The 19,329-nt window shown below is 39.2% G+C and overlaps 1 protein-coding gene across 1 annotated transcript in view; it reads left to right on the top strand.

Annotated features, from left to right (window-relative positions):
- EPDR1 (ependymin related 1) overlaps positions 1–18,260 on the top strand; it is a 32,005-nt gene extending 13,745 nt beyond the window's left edge. Inside the window, 2 exon segments of the mRNA XM_015133692.3 lie at positions 15,169–15,377; positions 16,522–18,260. Coding sequence (XP_014989178.1) covers positions 15,169–15,377; positions 16,522–16,718 — 406 coding nt within the window. The 3' untranslated portion in view covers positions 16,719–18,260.
- Positions 18,261–19,329: the final 1,069 nt, after the last annotated feature.

Here is a 19,329-nt window from a genome sequence, read left to right as displayed (position 1 = left end):
TTCACCTACACCCAGGCCAGGCTCTGGTATTTTGGTTTCTAGGATTAGTCAAATCTTTGGGCCCTGCTCATTCTGAGAGGGAAGGCTCTCATAGAGTTTTTGTAATGAATTGAGTAGATGTTATCCACAAAGGAGTGGTTTTTATTCATTTCATTAAGGATATTTACAGCTATAAGTGTCAGAAAATCTGACTAGCAAATGCTAAAATATAAGAACATTTGTTGTTTACTCCAGAATTCTTGGGATACATGTTCCTAGGTCTGATTCAACAGTTTCATCAAGACCCCAGGCTTATCTGCATCCCCTTACTCTACCATTCTTAGCATGATGGCTCATAGTTGCAAGATTGCATGTTGACTTGTTGCCTCTTGGTTTCAAGATGGCTGCCTCTGCTCCAAGCATTATGTCCTCTCCCAACTACATTCAAAGACAGAAAGTGAAGGGAGTAGCTTCCCTAGAACAAGGACTCTCCCTTATTTTTCTTTTTCCTTTGAGAGAGAGGAGGAATCTCCAGAGGATTCTCTCTCATTACAGACTTTCCTTTAGATCTTCAAAGCCAGAACCAGATACCTTTAGCTCTAAGGGAGACTAAGAAAATGAGTACAATCAGCCCTCCGCATCCATGGATTCCATATCCATGGATTCCACCAACTACAGATGGAAAATATTCTTTTAAAAAATTAAAAATGGCCAGGTATGGTGGTTCATGCCTGTAATACCAGCACTTTGGGGGGCTGATGTGAGAGGATCCATTAAGGCCAGGAGTTTGAGACCAGCCTGGGCAATATGGCAAAACCCCATCTCTACAAAAACTATGTAAAAGGTCCAGGTGTGGTGGCATGTGCCTGTGGTCCCAGCTACTTGGGAGGCTGGGGCAGGAAGATTGTTTGAGCCTGAGAGGCAAAGGTTGCAGTGAGCGAAAATCATTCCATTGCACTCCAGCCTGGGTGACAGAGTGAAACTCTGTCTTAAAAAAAAAAAAGTTAACTATGACAATAAAAATAATACAAATAAAAATATAAAGCATAATCACTATTTATATAGCATTTACATTGTATAAAGATTATAAATAATCTAGAAATAATTTATAGTATACAGGAGAATATGCATAGGTTATACTAAACTATGCATATTATCTAAATATTAAACCATTTTATCTAAGGGACTTGAGCATCTGTAGATTTTGATATCTGCAGGGCTCCAATCTTCCATGGAGTCGAGGGACTACTCAGTATGATTTTCTCAACCTCCATATTGAGAGACAGACAAGGGAGAAGGGGTACAAATGCCTGCTGGGTCTTTTAGGAAGGGGCCCACCATAGTACTCAGAATGTTCTCTCCTTCATCTCTCTATCCCACCTGGATGAATTAGCCCTTCTTTGTTACATAGTAGAGCAATTCATATGTGTACATGTTAAATGATTTGTTTCCCTGTTAAACGTTAACTGATGACAATAAACACAAATATGAGATTTTCTTGTCATGGTTATGATGACTTACATTTATATAACAATTTTATATCTATTATCTCACATTCTGTTCATAAGAATGTCATAAGTTTCAAATTTTTGATCTCCCTTTCCATATGAGAAGTAGAGAGATGACATTTATGATCATACAGCTCATCAGTAGTAAACTGGGAAGCTTAATTCTTTGACCTAAGCTTTTTAACCTTTTACATTGTCTGTAAATTTTATGCTAAATTAAGAAAATTAGAAAGTTTTTTTCCCTGTTCCTAGTAGGGTAAACTTTTAGTATCTTTTCTAATGCAGAGAAATTAATGAAGCTCTGCATCCAGTTAAAAATTCCAGTGTTTTTGTTGGGTGGGGGTGGGGAGGTGGGACAGTTAGTAGTGTCTCATAAAATATGATATGGGAATTTCCTTTGATCCTGTGGTCCCATTCTATAAATTTTTTGCTGGGATATAAACACAGAAAGGTAAAAGGTTTTATCTCCAATTCATATTCAGCATCATTAATATTAACAAAACTGTAGAAATAATCTAAATGGACATGAGCTGGAAACTAGCAAATCATGGCATATATATATATATATATATGCAAGGGAAATGGGGAAATGTGAATCTGTTAAAATTATTGTAAGGCAATTTCACTTGTGAATATTGATATAATAAGTGATTAAAAATTATTTAATAGCAGACTAAGTCCAGCAGCACATTAAAAAAATAATACATTGTAATCAAGTGAGATTTCCAGGAATGCAAAGATGGTTCAATTTTAGAAAATCCATAAACATCTATAAAATAATCATGTGATTATAGCCTTAGTCTGGCAGAAAGGCAGTTGATAAAATTCAACAAATATTCCTAATACAATGGATTCAGTAGGAACTGATGGATGCTCCTTTAACATAGTACAACCTGTGTAGTTCTTAATTTACTTGAAACCATAGCCCTTTTTCTGCTAAACTCAGGAAGAAGGCAAGGATGCCCATTACTTACATTCTATTTAATATTGGGCTGGATTTGCTGACCAGTATAGACAGAGAAGACAAAGTAATTCGTAGTAAGGGATTAGAAAAGAAGAAATTGAAAACCATCTCTATCAATGATATGGATATAGTATACCTGGAAAACACAAAAGACCTGAACATAAAACTAATTCAGACAATAAGAGTAAGGTGACCATATGTAAAATTAACATGAAAAATCAATAGTCTTCATATACACAAACAATAACCTTGCTAGAATGATAGGGTAAGAGAAAGTGTCATTTAAAACAGCAACAGTGACAACAAAAGATCAACTACTTAGAAACAAATTTAAAGGAAATGTGCAAAATTTGTATAAGAAAAAATTAAAACACTCCTTTTTTGGAACGATAGGATGATTCAACATCATAAAGGTACCAATTCCCCTAGATTTCACTCAATTCCAATAAATGCAAAATAGCAGGATTTTTTTTCAGCTAAGTTGATTCTAAATTTCATATGGAAAAATTAAAAAGCCCAAACATAGGAAAACCTTGGAAAAGAAGGACATAAGAGGAGGATCAGTAAATTTGACCAAATATTGAAACACACTAGTAAGTCTCTGTAATTAAAAAGTGTGACATTGGTGTGTAAATAGTCTATTCAGTGGAATAAAATAGAGTCTTGAAATAGATCCACATACATCTGGAAATTAGGTATATGATAAGGGTGGCATCTCAAGTCACTGGGGAAAAATGGACTTACTAATCAATGGTGTTGGAACAACTGAGAAAAGATAAAACTGAATCCACATCTCACACCATACATAAAAATAAACTGCAAACCCGATTAAAGATCTAACAAACAAAACAAAACCACACAGTTATGATAGAAAACTTGATGCATTCCTTTATAATCTGAGAGTAGGAAACTTTTTAAAAATATGACAAAACCCAGAAACAATAAAAGGAATTTGCCTTTTAAAAATGAAAAATCCTTTGCATTGTAGAAAAAATTTAAATAAAACCAACAAATGGCAGGGGAAAATAGGGGCAATTTATATTAAGTACAAAAGGCTAATTAATTAATGATCTATAGAAAATAGAGAAGAGAAAAAATCCTGATGTGCAGAGAAATGAACAGTCAGTTCATGGAAAAATAAAATCAGATGATGCTTAACATATGAACACTCCACCAACTATAATGAAAGGAGGTGAATTAAAATTACACTGCTCTTTGAAAAGTTAGTGACTGAGAGGGCACAATGGAGGCTTCTGAGGTGCCTTATCTTTGATCTGGGCTGGAGATACTCAGATTGTTCACATAAAAATTTCTCAAGCTCCACACCTGAAATCTATGCAACCTGTTGTACAAGGGGACTTTTACAAGTTCATAGGAAAATAGAATTAAAACATACAAATAAAAAAATAAACTTATTTCTTGACACAAGCCCCATCAACTTTAATACACCTTTGTAAGTGATAATACCTGCCATTTAGTCCATCCTTAACAAAGTGAGGTCCTGGGAATTTAACCATGTCAATGCAGTCTTTTTTACATATTAACTGAAGAAAAATTATATATATATATAATACATGTATATATATATATATATTTTTTTTTTGAGACAGAGTCTTGCTCTATCACGCAGCCTGGAATGCAGTGGCATGATCTCAGCTCACTGTAAGTTCTGCCTCCCAGGTTCATGCCATTCTCTTGCCTCAGCCTCCCGAGTAGCTGGGACTACAGGTGCCTGCCACCATGCCTGGCTAATTTTTGTATTTTTAGTGGAGAAGGGATTTCACCATGTTAGCCAGGATGGTCTCGATCTCCTGACCTTATGATCTGTCCACCTCAGCCTCCCAAAGTGCTGGGATTACAGGCATGATCCACCGCACCCAGCCTCTTTAAATATTTTTAAAGATTAGGAAACAACAAGTCAGAAGGAGCCAAATCAGGACTGTCAAGTGGATGATTAATGATTTCCCATAAAAAATCTCATGGAATTGTCCTTGTTTGATGAGAGGAATGAGCAGAAACATTGATATGGTGGAGAAGCTCTGGTGAAGCTTCCCTGGGCATTTTTCTGCTAAAGCTTTGGCTAATTTTCTCAAAACACTCTCATAATAAGAAGATGTTATCATTCTTTAGCTTTTCAGAAGGTGAACATGCAAAATGCCTTGAGCATCCAGAGAAACTTTCCATGACTTTTGCTCTTGTCCAGCTTACTTTTGCTTTGACTGGACCACTTCTACCACTTGATAGCCATAGCTTCGACTTTGCTTTGTCTTCAGGATTGTGCTGGTAAAGCCACATTTCAGCTCATGTTATAATTCGTAGAAGAAATGCTTCAGGATCTTGACCACTTGTATAAAATTTCCACTGAAGGGTCTGCTCTTGTCTGCATCTGATTGGGCCACAATTGTTTTAGCACCCTTGGGAGTGACAAGTTTGCTCAACTCAAATTTTTCATTCAGAATTGTATAAGCTGAACTAATTGAGGTGTCTGTGGTGCTGGCTATTGTTTCTCCTGTTAATTGTCCTGTACAATTGTCCTGTATAATTTTCTCCTGTACAATTAGGGCATGATCAACATTTTTTTTTTTTTTTTGAGATGGAGTCTTGGTCTGTTGCCCAGGCTGGAGTGCAGTGGTGGGATCTTGGCTCGCTGCAAGTTCCGCCTCCTGGGTTCATGCCATTCTCCTGCCTCAGCCTCCTAAGTAGCTGGGACTACAGGGGCCCACCACCATGCCCGGCTAATTTTTTTGTATTTTTAGTAGACAGGGGGTTTCACCATGTTACCCAGGATGGTCTCAATCTCCTGACCTTGTGATCTGTCCACCTTGGCCTCCCAAAGTGCTGGGATTACAGGCGTGAGCCACCACACCTGGCCTAAGATTTTTTTTTCCTCACAAATTGATGTGGATGAACTGCCACTATGGGCTTAAATCTTAAATCTTAATCTTAATACTGAGTCCTACCTTTGTGAAATGAGTTATTTATTTGTAACTGCTTCTTTGGAGCAATGTCACATAAACTTTTTGTAAAACATCAGTGATTTCACCGTTCTGCCACTTGAGCCTCAAAATAAATTTAATATTTGTTCTTGCTTCATTTTAGCAGAATGCATGTTGCTCTGATAGGAGCTCTATCCAGACTGATGTCTTATCCTTCTTAGTGCCTCAAACTAGATCCTGTTTAGGCATGTTATAACAAGTGTTGTGAGTTTATTTTGGTGAAAAAAGTTGGAATCCATACATAGTTTTTTCATAATACATTTTTTCCGTGAACTTTTTAAAGACCCCTCTTATAGATGTTATACTTACTAAAAATGTTCTTAACAAAAACCTAGTAGTCAAATACCATTTCTTACTCCTCAGATTAGCACAAATTTAAGTTTGACGACATGCTCTGTTGGCAGGACTATAAAGAAAAAAGGCACTATAATATAATGCTGATAGGAATGCAAAATAGTACAACCCTGTGGAGAGAAATCTGGTAATATTTAACAAAACCACAAATACTTTTACCTTTTGACCTGGTAATTCCACATCTAATAATTTACCCTAAACATACAACTCGAAAACAGCACAACGCAAGGTCATTATTTTTGTTAATATCAAAGGAATAGAAACAACTCAATGTTTATTGGTAGAAGACTGGCTAAATAAATAATGATATTAGCTCACAGTAAATTTATATGGCCATAAAAAAATGAGGATAGTCTCTAGGCATTAGTGGGGAATGGAGAAAGCAAGATGCAAAAAAGTCTATATAGCATGCTACTCTTTCTGTAAAGAAGAGGAGAAAATAATAATTCACATACGCATTTGCTTATTTTTTGACAGACATGCAGGAAAAACAAAATGGAAGCAGCTGAAAAGTGTTATCTATAAGGAGCATGAGGAATGGGGAAGAGGAGATAGGGATGGAAGAGGAACTTGCCTCAATGTACCATTTTCTGTCATTTTGAGTTTTGAAATATGAAAATTTTTACATATTTAAATAATAAAGTCAGAGAGGAAAAGTGTGAAGTCCCTGAATTGGGAACAAACTAAAAGAAAGGAACCTAATGATCTATCAATCTGGAAACATAACCACACAGAGAATAGGCTTATTCTAAGTAAATTTTTGACACAATACTGACTCTCAATACTAGGGAATTATATTCTAAGGATAAGAAGAGCTACAATGAAATCTTAAACTTCACTCAGTAATTTTATTATTTATAATAGTTTTGAAGTTATTATTATTTCAAAATTATAGAATAAAGCAAATAAATGTTTTTGTCAATGTTTTCAGGAAGCATGATTTTGATTTTAAGAGAAAAGATATATAAATACAAAAAATAGGGGGAAAACCTGTAATGTTAATTTAAATGGAAAATATCTATATTAATTCATGAGTTTTTTTTTTTTTAATTGGAAACTCTGACTACTGAAAAGCGTTCAAAGCAATGACGTCTCAATGGCAATGAGCACATCTAGTGCCCTGATGTCAGTTTCTAAGTTGTTTCCCCACTAAGGGTAACTAGAGTTTTTTAGAGAAATGCTTGATTTCAGATCTGGGGCAGGGAAAGTTCAAGGTTAGCCTGTGCCACCTTGTGTCATAGAACATCAGGAAGCACTCAGAGACCAATAGGATTATGTCAGAAGATACATATACCAACTTGAACGAGCTCCCTCTGACCAAACTTGGGCAAATTTTAGCATCAAAAGGAATAATGACTTTAATTGTTTGTCCTACATTGAATAAATAATAAATCCACGAGTCCAGTGTGGTACTCAGTAGATTAAGATAGATGGATGTCATTTACTATACAATTGGTACTATGATCCCAACTCCCAGTGAAATAATTGATTCAGGAAATGGTTTTACCTAAAACCATTAGGTGATAACCATTGGGTAATACAACATTTCCAACATCACAAATTACTTGCCAATTGCAAAAGGAAACACTTTTATAACAGATATCTGGAGTTACCATATAACTTGGTGATCAAAGTTAGCAGCATTAATCGTGGGAAGGTACATCACCTGTCTTCAGATATGATAAAGTCTGAAGTGTACAACCTCACCAATGACATGTTGTTTACAAATATCTTGGAACTCAAATAAAAAAGAGCCTTTAGACTTCATATCCATTTCATAAGAATGGCAAAAGCTCAAAGAGCAATTTAAATGACACCGTGAGGAAACTGCCAAAAAAACCACAATGTGGAATATCTGCAAACCTGAACTCTTCAAAGAGTCAATGTCATGTTGGAAAATAAAAAGGTAGGAGTACTGCTCCAGATTTTTGATAGAGACATAACCAAATATAATGCTTGAACTTTAATTGGACTCTGATTTGAAAAACCAACTTTAAGATGTATTTGGGGCATCACTTGAATATGCAGCAGATATCAGGGAATGAATTTTTATTTCTAAGATACAATCCTATTGGGACCATGTGGCAGAAGCTCTTGTTTTAAGCAAATACTTAGAAAAATAGAAAAAATACAGTAAAATATAGAGGATTGTTGAGCCTAGGAGGCAGACATAAAAGTGGTCATTATACTAGTTCTTCAACTGTTCTGCATATTTAAAATATTTTATGATAAAAATTAGAAAAATTAGATTTATCTTTTCACTTAAAAGATTAACAAGGGCAAATTGTTGAATTTAAAATGCATGGTTAGAAAACAAATAAATAGGTACTCATTTGCGTAAAATGAGTAGAGTACATATTGAAAAATCGATGCAGTGTTTGTACACCTATGTTTATAGCAGCATTTTTCACAGTAGCCCAAATTAGGAAACACCTAGGAATCCATCAGTGGACGAATGGATAAATGAAATATGGTGTATACATACAGTGGGATGTTATTCTGCCTTAAAAAGGAAGGAAATGCCAACACATGCTCCAGCGCAGATAAACTCTGAAGATATTATATTAACTGAAAAGAACAAATATTGTGTGATTCCACTTACATGAGCTATGTAGAGTAGCCAAGCTCATAGAATGGTGGTTGCCAGGAGTTGGGGAGAGGGAGGAATGGGTTATTATTGTTTAATGGATATAGAGTTTCAATTTTGCAAGAGTTCTGGAGACTGATGTACCACAATGTGAATATATTTAACATTACTGAACTGTACACTTAAAAATGGCTAAGATGGTACATTTTTGTCATGTGCATCTTGCCACAATTAAAACATAAAAAATTAGATATAAAAATTAAGATGTACATAAAGATATATTTAGAAGAATATATGTCCAGACACATGTACAGAGTTGTTATTTCTGCAAATCAGAGTTTCTGGGCGATTTTTGCTTTCCTTTCCATCCCTAGATTGTTTTCATTTTTTTATATTGATCATGAATCCATTTTACTAAAAAAAAAAACTATTTTCAAAAGCAAGAAAACTTCCCCAGATTTTTAGTGTTTCAGAAAACATGGTGATGCAAGAGCCTACTTTTAGGGAAATGGATTTGCAGGAAACAATGGAAATTGTCAGTGTAACCTGAGAATTTTATTAAAAGCAGCAAAAATCCTTTGTCCCATATGGTGAGAAGCAAAACAGGCTGCTGGCCCGTCCTGTGTGTTGTGGTTGCCGTGGAGAGCTTGGCCTTCTGACCCTTTGGCGGGGCCTAGCCAACCTGACCTTGCTCACAGCTGAGGCTCAGCAGCAGCAGGGCCTTTGTGGGAACTCGCCTGCCCCTCCCAGTGAACTGTGCTTTGCTTGGTGCCTGGCCAGGAGGGAGGCGAAGTTTGCCTGCTGTTGTTGACCTGGGCTGGTCTGCCTCCCTGTCTCACCTTGCTTGACTGTGCCCCAGCGGGGGCGTTGGTGCCTCTCATCTCACAATTGCCTCTGTGACAGAGCCAGGCTTTGATCTCGCCTCCAGGAATCCAGTTCCTCTCAAAGTCTGTTAATCCCTTGGGTCCACGGGTTATTCCCGTACAGCATCCCCACTCTGATTACTCATCTCAACCGTGACTGATCTCTGCATTTTGACCTTTGGTCCCTGTCAGGCCACAGGCCCTGTATTCTATTTGTGATGGAGAGACTTATGTCCTAACTGTTAATATGTTCACATAAACATACACGCCATTACAGTATCCTTAAAATGTTTTCTAAAATTTATCATAAAGCAGTACTAGCATTTATATCCACATGGGATTTTGAAAACAAATGAATTATATAGTTCTATTTTGTTTTCCATTAATTTATTATTTTCAGTTTAACTTAAGGTACAGTCAACATAACCTCAATATCAGATGATGTCTACTTTTTTAAAAAGTAAATATTTTGAAAACATAGAAAAGTACAGAGAATACCAAAACGAACACTTGTGTTCAGACCACCCAGATTTAACAAACGTTAACATTTTGTAGTGATTGTTCCGGGTCTAGAATTTTCATTTTAAAATTAAATTTTCCTTCTGTATGTGGGCAGAGCTGGCCTCAGGGAAACAGTGAAGCTGTGATATTCCCTCCCTGCTGTCCCCTGCCCTTCTGTTGCAGGTGACTGACCAGGCATCTGTGGCCCTTGGTGGCACACAGGGCCATGCCAGGCCTTTCCCAGCACAGCTGTGCTGGCAGCTGCTCCCTGGGGTTCTCCATGGAGTGCTGGAGTCCTCGACTCTATCAGAAATGATAGGACTGCCGGGCGCGGTGGCTCAAGCCTGTAATCCCAGCACTCTGGGAGGCCGAGGCGGGTGGATCACGAGGTCAGGAGATCGAGACCATCCTGGCTAACACGGTGAAACCCCGTCTCTACTAAAAATACAAAAAACTAGCCGGGCGTGGTGGTGGGCGCCTGTAGTCCCAGCTACTCGGAGGCCGAGGCGGGAGAATGGCGTGAACCTGCGAGGCGGAGCTTGCAGTGAGCTGAGATCGCGCCACTGCACTCTAGCCTGGGTGACACAACAAGACTCCGTCTCAAAAAAAAAAAAAAAAAAAAAAAAAAAGAAATGATAGAACTGAGTAGCATAAAAAACTGCAAGCCAAAAAAGGAAGGAAAGTTTATTAGAACAAAGGAAGCTTATTGTAACTCTGTAAGTGGGGGCGCTCCAAGCATCTCAGGAAAAAAGGGCATCCAGGAAATGAACAACTGTTGGAATCCCAGTTTGCTAGTGCTTCTCTCTGCTTCATTCTTTAATCCTATTCCATTTGCATTTTGGAAAATAGCCTCCCTCAGCTTCTAAGTTTACATGTGATATGTTCAGTCACACAAGAGGCTATTAGACCTCGGTCACAATGACACAGGTCGAGAGGAAAGAATCTCATTGTCTCATTTCTGTCTAGTAAACACTGGTGAGGGAGGCAAATATGAGGCTAGAATGACATGTATGACAAATATGAGGCCAGGATGACTGTATTAGTCTGTTCTCCTGCTGCTAATAAAGACATACCTGAGACTGGGTAATTTATAAAGGAAAGAGGTTTGATGGATTCACAGTGGCAGAAGATGAAGGAAGAGCAAAGGGACTTCTTACATGGTGGCAGGCAAGACAGAGCTTATGCAGGGGAATTCCCATTTATAAAACCATCAGACCTCGTGAGACTTATTCACTACCAGGAGAAAAGCATGGGAAAGACCCAGTCCCATGATTCAGTTACCTCCCCCCAGGTCCCGCCCATGACACATGAGAATTATTGGAGCTACAATTCAAGATGAGATTTGGGTGGGGACACAGTCAAACTATGTTAATGACACTTCTGTGATCCTGTGGATTTGGCGATGATCTCAAGAAGGAAAGCCCCTCTCCTGCACATGGCTACATACTCTCCAGGGAACAATCATTGCAGTCTGAGAAGCACACAATAGGGATATCAGCAAACGCTAGGAATGCCTTTCTAGCCCAGATGCCTAGCACTGGGGAAAGCACAAGATACTGCTGGTGGTGAGGAGAACAATGAAGACAATTTTGGGTGGCCCACTTGTCATTAAAAGTATCACAGAACAGGATTTGTGTATGTACAACAATTCCCACATTTACAAATGAACAATGCTCTAAGAGTTGGGTTAATGTTGCTGTGTTTCTTCAGCCAGTGCTTAGGCTCTGTTGTGCCAGCGATTTAGCTGGTTATGAGAAAACAGTGACAATACAACTCCAAACTTTTTCAAAGGGCTAACAGTGTTATGTTGACCCTGCATGCATATTATAAAAAATTAGCTCCATTTTTGAGCAATATCTCATAAAATGCACACTTATATTTCTTTCTATATTCATTCTCACTTCTAAAGGTATGTATCTGGGTTATTTTTATCCTCGTAAGCCATTTCAAATCTTTTCTGAAATAAGCAAGATACATATAAATGTGTAAAATGATGTCATGTTTATATTTCCATACTATCTCATAGAAATCTGAAGCATACGGCTACTAATAATACATTGATGTGCTTCATAATGACGTGTCAGTCAATGAAGGATTACATATACAATGGTGGTCCCATGAGATTACAATGGAGCTGAAAAATTCTATTGCCTAGCAACCTCATAGCCATAGTATGTGGTAGCGCAATGCATTACTCACATGTCTGGGGTGATGGTGGTGTAAACAAACCTACTGTGCTGCCAGTCGTATACAATTCTAACATATAAGTAATTACTATATTATGCTTTTTTTTTCCTTCAACTTTTACTGTAAGTCAGGGGTACATGTGCAGGATGTGCAGATTTGTTACGCAAGTGAACGTGTGCCATGGTGTTTTGCTGCACAGATCATCCCATCACCTAGGGTACTGAGCCCAGCATCCATTAGCTATTATTGATGCTCTCACTCCCCCAGGCTCTACCAACAAGCCCCAGTGTGTGTTGCTCCCCTCATGTGTCCATTTGTTCTCATCATTCAGCTCCCACTTATAAGTGAGAATATGTGGTATTTGCTTTTTCTGTTTCTGCATTAATTTGCTGAGGATAATGGCTTCCAACTCCACCTATGTGCCTACAAAGGACATGATCTTGTTCCTTTTTATGGCTGCATAGTATTCCATGGTGTATATGTACCACATTTTCTTTATCCACATTTTCAGTCTATCATTGATGGCATTTAGGTTGATTCCATGTCTTTTGCTATTGTGAATAGTGCTGCAATGAACATAGGCATGCATATATCTTTAGAATAGAATGATATATATTCCTTGGGGTATATACACAGTAATGGGATTGCTGGGTTGATGGTATTTCTGATTCTAGGTCTTTGAGGAATTGCCACACTGTCTTCCACAATGGTTGAATTAATTTATACTCCCATCAACAGTGTAAAAGTGTTCCTTTTTCTCCACAACCTCGCCAGCATCTGTTGTTTTTTGATTTTTTAGTAATAGTCATTCTGACTGGCATGAGATGGTATCTTTTTGTGGTTTTGATGTGCATTTCTCTAATGATCAGTGATGTTGAGCTTTTTTTCGTATGGTTTTTGGCCACATGAATATAATTACTATATTATACTTTTATCATTACTTTAGAATGTGCTCTCACTTACATAAAAGATAACTGTGAAACTGCCTCAGGCAGGTCCTTCAGGAGTATCCAGAAGAAAACATTGTTATCACAGGAGGTGACAGCTCCATGCATGTTACTGGCCCTGAAGGCCTTCCAGTGGGACAAGGTGTGGGAGTGAAAGAGGGTGATACTGATGATCCTGAGCTTGTGTAGGCCTGGCTAATATCTGTGTTTGTGTTGTAATTTTTAACACAAAAGTTTTTTAAAAAATAAAGTAAATTTTAAAATAGAAAAAAGCATATTGAATAAGGACGTAAAGAAAGAAAATATTTTTGTATAGCTGTGCAATGTGTGTTTTAAGCTGTCTTACTACAAAAGAGTCAAAGAGTTAAAAATATATATATATAAAGTTAAAAAGTTACAGGAAGCTAAAATTAATGTATTATTGAAGAAAAGAAAATATTTTTTATAAATTTAGTGTAACCTAAGTGTACAATGTTTATAAAACATACAGTAGTATATAGTAACGTCCTAGGCCTTCACATTCTCTCACTACTCACTCACTCACTCACCTACCCAGAGCAACTTCCAGTCCTGTAAACTCCATTCATGGCAAGTACCCTATACATGAGTACCATTTTTTATCTTTTATCCCATAATTTTACTGCACCTTTTCTATGTTTAGATACACAAATTCTTACCATTGTGTTTCAGTTGCCTCCAGTATTTAGTGCAGTCGCATGCAGTACAGGTTTGGACCCTGGGAGCAGTAGGCCATACCGCGTAGCCTTGGTGTGTAGTAGGCTGTACCATCCAGGTTTGTGTAACTGCACTCTATGATGTTTGTGCAATGATGAAATGACCTAATGATACATTTCTCAGAACATAAGCTTATCATGAAGTGATGCATGACTGTGTTTTGACTATAAAGACAGTAACCCTTTATAATATTTTTTTCTGAAGAAAACAATTTTTAAGCTGAGGCTTGGGATGGAGAGCACACGTCCTCCCTGAAGCCTCCTCTAGTGCATTGGGTCTCATAAGCCACAGATAATTTGTAGAGGATTTTTATTTGCTGATGAAAAGTCACCTCCCTAGGCTTTTCAGCCCTCAAGTGTTGCAGCTTTCACTTTCTGAGGTCATGGCTGCAAGACACACTTTGCTTGACCAGCAGCTGTGGCCTCAGATTTGGATTGACAGTGAAATGCATAGAAACATAGCAGGCTTCCCCCAACACCAAGATGGCTCAGCTTTAAGAAAGATACAAGACTGATGCCGAAACAGCATGGCTGGTGACTCCTGGGCTCAGCCTCTGAATATCTCCCTGTCACTCCCCAGGAAGGTTGAGCAGGTAGTCATGGGAAGAGGCTGAGAGCACGGAGAGAAATTCAGCTGAGGGAGTCATTTGCTCTGGGGTCACCTCGGCTTTTGTCCTTGCTCATCGCAGCCCCTGCAGGGTATGTGGGCTGCGCCCGTGCTGGATCAGCTATGTGCATCCAAGCCCCTTACTCATGACTGCCCGGCAGTGGAGGCAGTGAGGCACAGGCACTCGGTCCATCCAGTCCTCAGTGCGTTCTTTTTCTACATTCAGTATACCCCCATAATTCCTTGACTGAGTGCTGCAAGAGAAACTGCACCAAACAAGAGTCAAGTCCTTCTGTGTCCCTGTGGGTAAACAAAAGTTCACAAACCAGCTGTTCAGCCAGGGCCACATCTTCACCATGTTTATATGCTAAGCACAGGGTCTGGCATACACTAGGTCCTTGGTCAAAATTTGTCCAGTGAATATACACTTTTGACCTCTTTTTTTTTTTTTTTTTTTTTTTTCGATGGTGGACAGGATCTCACCCAGGGTATATGTAGTGCTGTGGCATGATCATGGCTCACTGCAGCTTTGACCTCCCAGGCTCAAGTGATCCTCTTACCTCAACCTCCCAAGTGGCTGGGACTACAGCTGTGCGCTGCCATGTCTGGCTAATTTTTAAAATTTTTTTTCTAGAGACAGGGGTCTCACTATGTTGCCCAGGCCAGTCTCAAACTCCTGGGCTCAAATCAGACTCCCTCCTTGGCCTCCCAAAATGCTGGGATTACAGGGATGAGCCATCATGCTCAGCCTGACCTCTGAATTCTAATTATTTCATATATAGGTTGTTTCATGTGTCTAGTGTTTATAAATGTTAAGTGATTGCCAAGCAAGCAATTTCTTTCTATTCCAAAAGTAGTATCTATCAAAGGTGTTGTGCTGTTAAAACACAAGATGATTGTAACATGAAGTCCCAAACTATTTCTTTCCATCTGTGTTTCAGATTATTTGAATATATTTTGCTGTATAAGGATGGAGTGATGTTTCAGATTGAGCAAGCCACCAAGCAGTGCTCGAAGATGACCCTGACAGAGCCCTGGGACCCTCTTGACATTCCTCAGAACTCCACCTTTGAAGACCAGTACTCCATCGGGGGTCCCCAGGAGCAGATCATGGTCCAGGAGTGGTCGGACAGAAAGTCAGCTAGATCCTGTAAGCGTTCAAAGGATCTAAGCGTTGTATTCAGGATGCGTGATGGGAAAGAAGGTTTAAGTTCTTTAAGGAAGGTAGTTTTTAGGGAAACATCCGCTTAATCAAAATTTTTTTAAAGCCTCCACTTAGGTCTGCACGTTACTTTGTTCACTACATGGCAATGGGATCTAAGCTTCATATTTGAAACACCTCAGCCTTCTAGTGCCACCTGCACCTCTCTGCCACTTTGACTCCTGTGAACTTAGCCTTGATTTTGACATTTTATGGTCACCCGGAGGTCTGTGATATGGAAGGCATCTGCCTAAGGCAGACATTTGAATCAGGTGCCTTCTTTTCTTTTCCCCACTTCCTACAGTTGCAGGGTTCAGATCTACTCCCATCATGATGAGTGTGCAAACCAGCCTGCTTTTATGTGAAGCCATTCTCTGCCCTGCTGCTGATATATGCCTATCCCAAGACAGCTTTAACCACACAGGCATTCATGCTGTGGAACACAGTATGGTGATTTCTCAAAAATTGAAGGATAAAACTGCCATATGACCCAGCAACTCCATATGTATATATATCTATATCCCAAATAATTGAATGCAGAGACTCAAACAGATATTTGTACACCCATGTTCACAGCAGCATTATTCACAATTGCCAAAAGGTGGAAACCCAAATGTTCATCAACAGATAAATGGATAAACAAAATGTGGTATATTCATACAACAGAATATTATTCAGCCTTAAAAAGAAAGGAAACACCAGCACATGCTAAAACCTTGAGGACATAATGTTAAGAGAAACAATGCAGGCAGACAATGATAAATACAGAACAATCCCACTTACATGAGGCATGTAGAATCGTCAAATTCATAGAGACAGAAAATTGAATGGTGGGTTTCAAGAGCTGGGAGAAGAGGAATGGGAAGTTAGTGTTTGACGGAGACAGAGTTTCAGTTTGGGAAGATGAAAAAAAGTTCTGGAGATGGATGGTGCTGATGGTTGTTCAACAAATGTGAATGTACTCAAGGTCACCAAACACTTAAAAATGGTAAAATGATTAATTTTATGTTATGTACCTTTTGCCATCACAAGAAAAAATATGAACTTCTTGCCTGTCTTCTTTATTCAAAAGTCAACTTTTTTCCTCTTATAGATGAAACTTGGATTGGCATCTATACAGTCAAAGATTGCTATCCTGTCCAGGAAACCTTTACCAAAAACTACAGTGTGATATTGTCCACGCGGTTTTTTGACATCCAGCTGGGTATTAAAGACCCCTCGGTGTTCACCCCTCCAAGCACGTGCCAGATAGCCCAACTGGAGAAGATGAGCGAAGACTGCTCCTGGTGAACCTGCGCATAGGGAAGTGGCAGCATCGGTTGTCAGCCCCCTGTGGTCCCAGCTGGAGATAGATAGAGACTAGTCAAGATGAGAATGCTAATTGGAGAGAAATATAATTTCAGGAAGATGCACATTGATATGGGGTTTTGATATGTCTGATTTTGACTGCTCAAGCTATGTTAACAGAAGAAAATTGAATGGTGAGGGTGTGGCCATATGAGCTAACTGTGGCTAATATGGACACTTTGGGTATTTCTAATGCCTGTTCAGGGCTGGTTTTCTGCATGCACAGCTATATACACAATGCAGTGCCATGCAAACAGGGAGGGGTCAGTAAGAGAAGTTTGTCTTGGCAGCAAGTATTTATTGTTGACGTTATTCAGAATTGGTGGTGATAATAAAAAGCAGAGGGATTTTGGTCAATTTTATTATTAATTCTTAAGTTCCCTGCAGAGAATGCCCCGTTTATTGCTGCACCAGGGTGGGCATTGCTCCCACTGAGCCCTACTCCATCCTGCCCCTGCACTCCCTTGGTTGCCAAAAAAATGATACCTTAAATCCCTTCCTGACTGAAGAATTGTATGGCATGACCCAATTGATATAAACATTTGGAAGGAAATGAAAAGCTAAAATAGGAAGCAATTATTCCTCTAAAGAAACATTTTAAGCAAGACAGTTTAGAGAATCCTAATGTCTACACTGGTAAAGCGCGAGCCATGTAAGCTTCTTTTTTTTCTATGCAAGAGTATTGATGTATGTGCTGAATCTTCACAGACTTGTCAATACACAGGCACTATTCTAAAATAGCACTGAACCGGGGATCAGTACACTATTGTCTCCTAAACCCAGGACTAGAGTTCCCTTGTACTCTCACTCCTTTGGTCATTAAATGCACTGGGCTTGCCCTCGCTTTGGCCTTCCTAGAACGCTGCTTCATAACCTGTCTGTCTGACTTCTGCATCTCCGTCCATGTCAGCTCATTCACAAGAGCTGCTCCCAAGCCTGGATGAGTCGCACCTTGCATCTTGAGCATGCATTTCTCACAATAATTATTAAGCTGTGTGATAATTTCTGCTTTCAGGACATTGTCATCCATTATCTTGGCTGTGAGCTCCTTGGGTACGGGTACCTTGTATGTTTACTTTTATATCCCTAGCACCAAGCAAGTGCCTGGCACATGGTCAGTGCCCTAAGTATTTGTAGAGTGAAGAATGCCAGCCTCTCTTGTCCCTGGTTTCCTTATGTGTTAAATGTGGTTGAGTTTGTCCATCGCTAGGGAGAAACTTCCAGTAATAAAATTTACTATTCTAGGTTATTCTACTGTTACGTTTTATCTGCCCATTTATCTTTTTTAGTTACCAGGAGAAATGTGTGACACCTATATTATGATGAAAACAATCTCATTACTCACAGTTTATCTATATTAAACAAATCTAATTGCATTTTAAAGCATTCTTTGATATTATTGCTTTTGTAATAAATATGGATCATCGTGGTTATAAGGGAGTTAAAACAATGCTCTAATAAACAAAGTGCTTCATGTGATCAAAATCAAATTTGTTATCCTCTCTCAAAAGCCTGCTCTCCTCTTACCTTCCCTAAACTCCAGTGTCCAGTTGCCAAGGCCAGAGGCTTCAAGTCATTTTTGACCTATTTGTTTCCCTCAGTCCTCACTGGCAGTCAGTATTCCCGAGTCCCATCAAAATAACTCTTAAAACTCCTGCCTCTTCTCCACTCCCTCAGCCACCACCCAGCACTGGGCTCTTAACATCTTAAAGGCCTTTGCAGGATCTTCACACCCTCTGTCCTTGCCCTGGTCTTTTTTTTTCTAGAAGCCATCCTGTGTTCATTCATTCATTCATTCATTCGTTCACTTCGTCAGTCAATTACAAGCCAGTACTAAGCACATGCTCCCTCCAGTGCCCACGCAGGTTCCTGGGGTCCCAGAGGATTGTGAAGTTTGGACATGAAGGCATCTGAACCACACAGACAGGGAAGAGTTTTGCAGCTGCATTCCAGCTGACCCAGTCTGCTAATGCCTTTGTGACCATGTTTGCCCCAGTTCCTGTCTCCCCAACCACAGAATGATCCTCTCCTCTCCAAGCTGCACATCTCCCCTCAGCCCTGGGACTTTGTCTTTGCCCATTGCAGGCCACAGCATTACTCAGAGAGAGAAGGAAACTCCTTTTATTTTATGGAGGCCCATGCAAAGTGGGTACCCTTTTGTTTTTTAGTTGGCCTGTTTTAGTTATTAAGCCACTTCACAGAAAGGAGTAAAAAGTTCAGAAGGATTTGACATCTGGTCAAATCTGATCTGATGGCGCCCTGCCTCTGTGGTTCTACACTGCTTACAAGTAAAGTGGAGACACCGTAGCATGGTGGACACACCCTTTTTCATCAGGCCTCTGACCCTTTCCAGCCTCACTCCTTGGGACAATTTCTTCTTTACCTAAATGCCCAAAGGGCTTGAGAAGTAATGGCTGGGTCACCTCCTGGTAGCAGGAGGGTTTCCTTACTCTGCAATCTTATGTAAAAACTTTCTAGTGGCCACCAGAGTCACAATAAAGAGGGCTATTAAACAGAGTATGGACTTGTACCTATTAATGAAGTGCAGTATCCC

This window comes from Macaca mulatta, chromosome 3 (assembly GCF_049350105.2).
Source record: "Macaca mulatta isolate MMU2019108-1 chromosome 3, T2T-MMU8v2.0, whole genome shotgun sequence".
Lineage (NCBI taxonomy): Eukaryota > Metazoa > Chordata > Mammalia > Primates > Cercopithecidae > Macaca > Macaca mulatta.
This window is presented reverse-complemented; position numbering and strand designations above follow the sequence as displayed.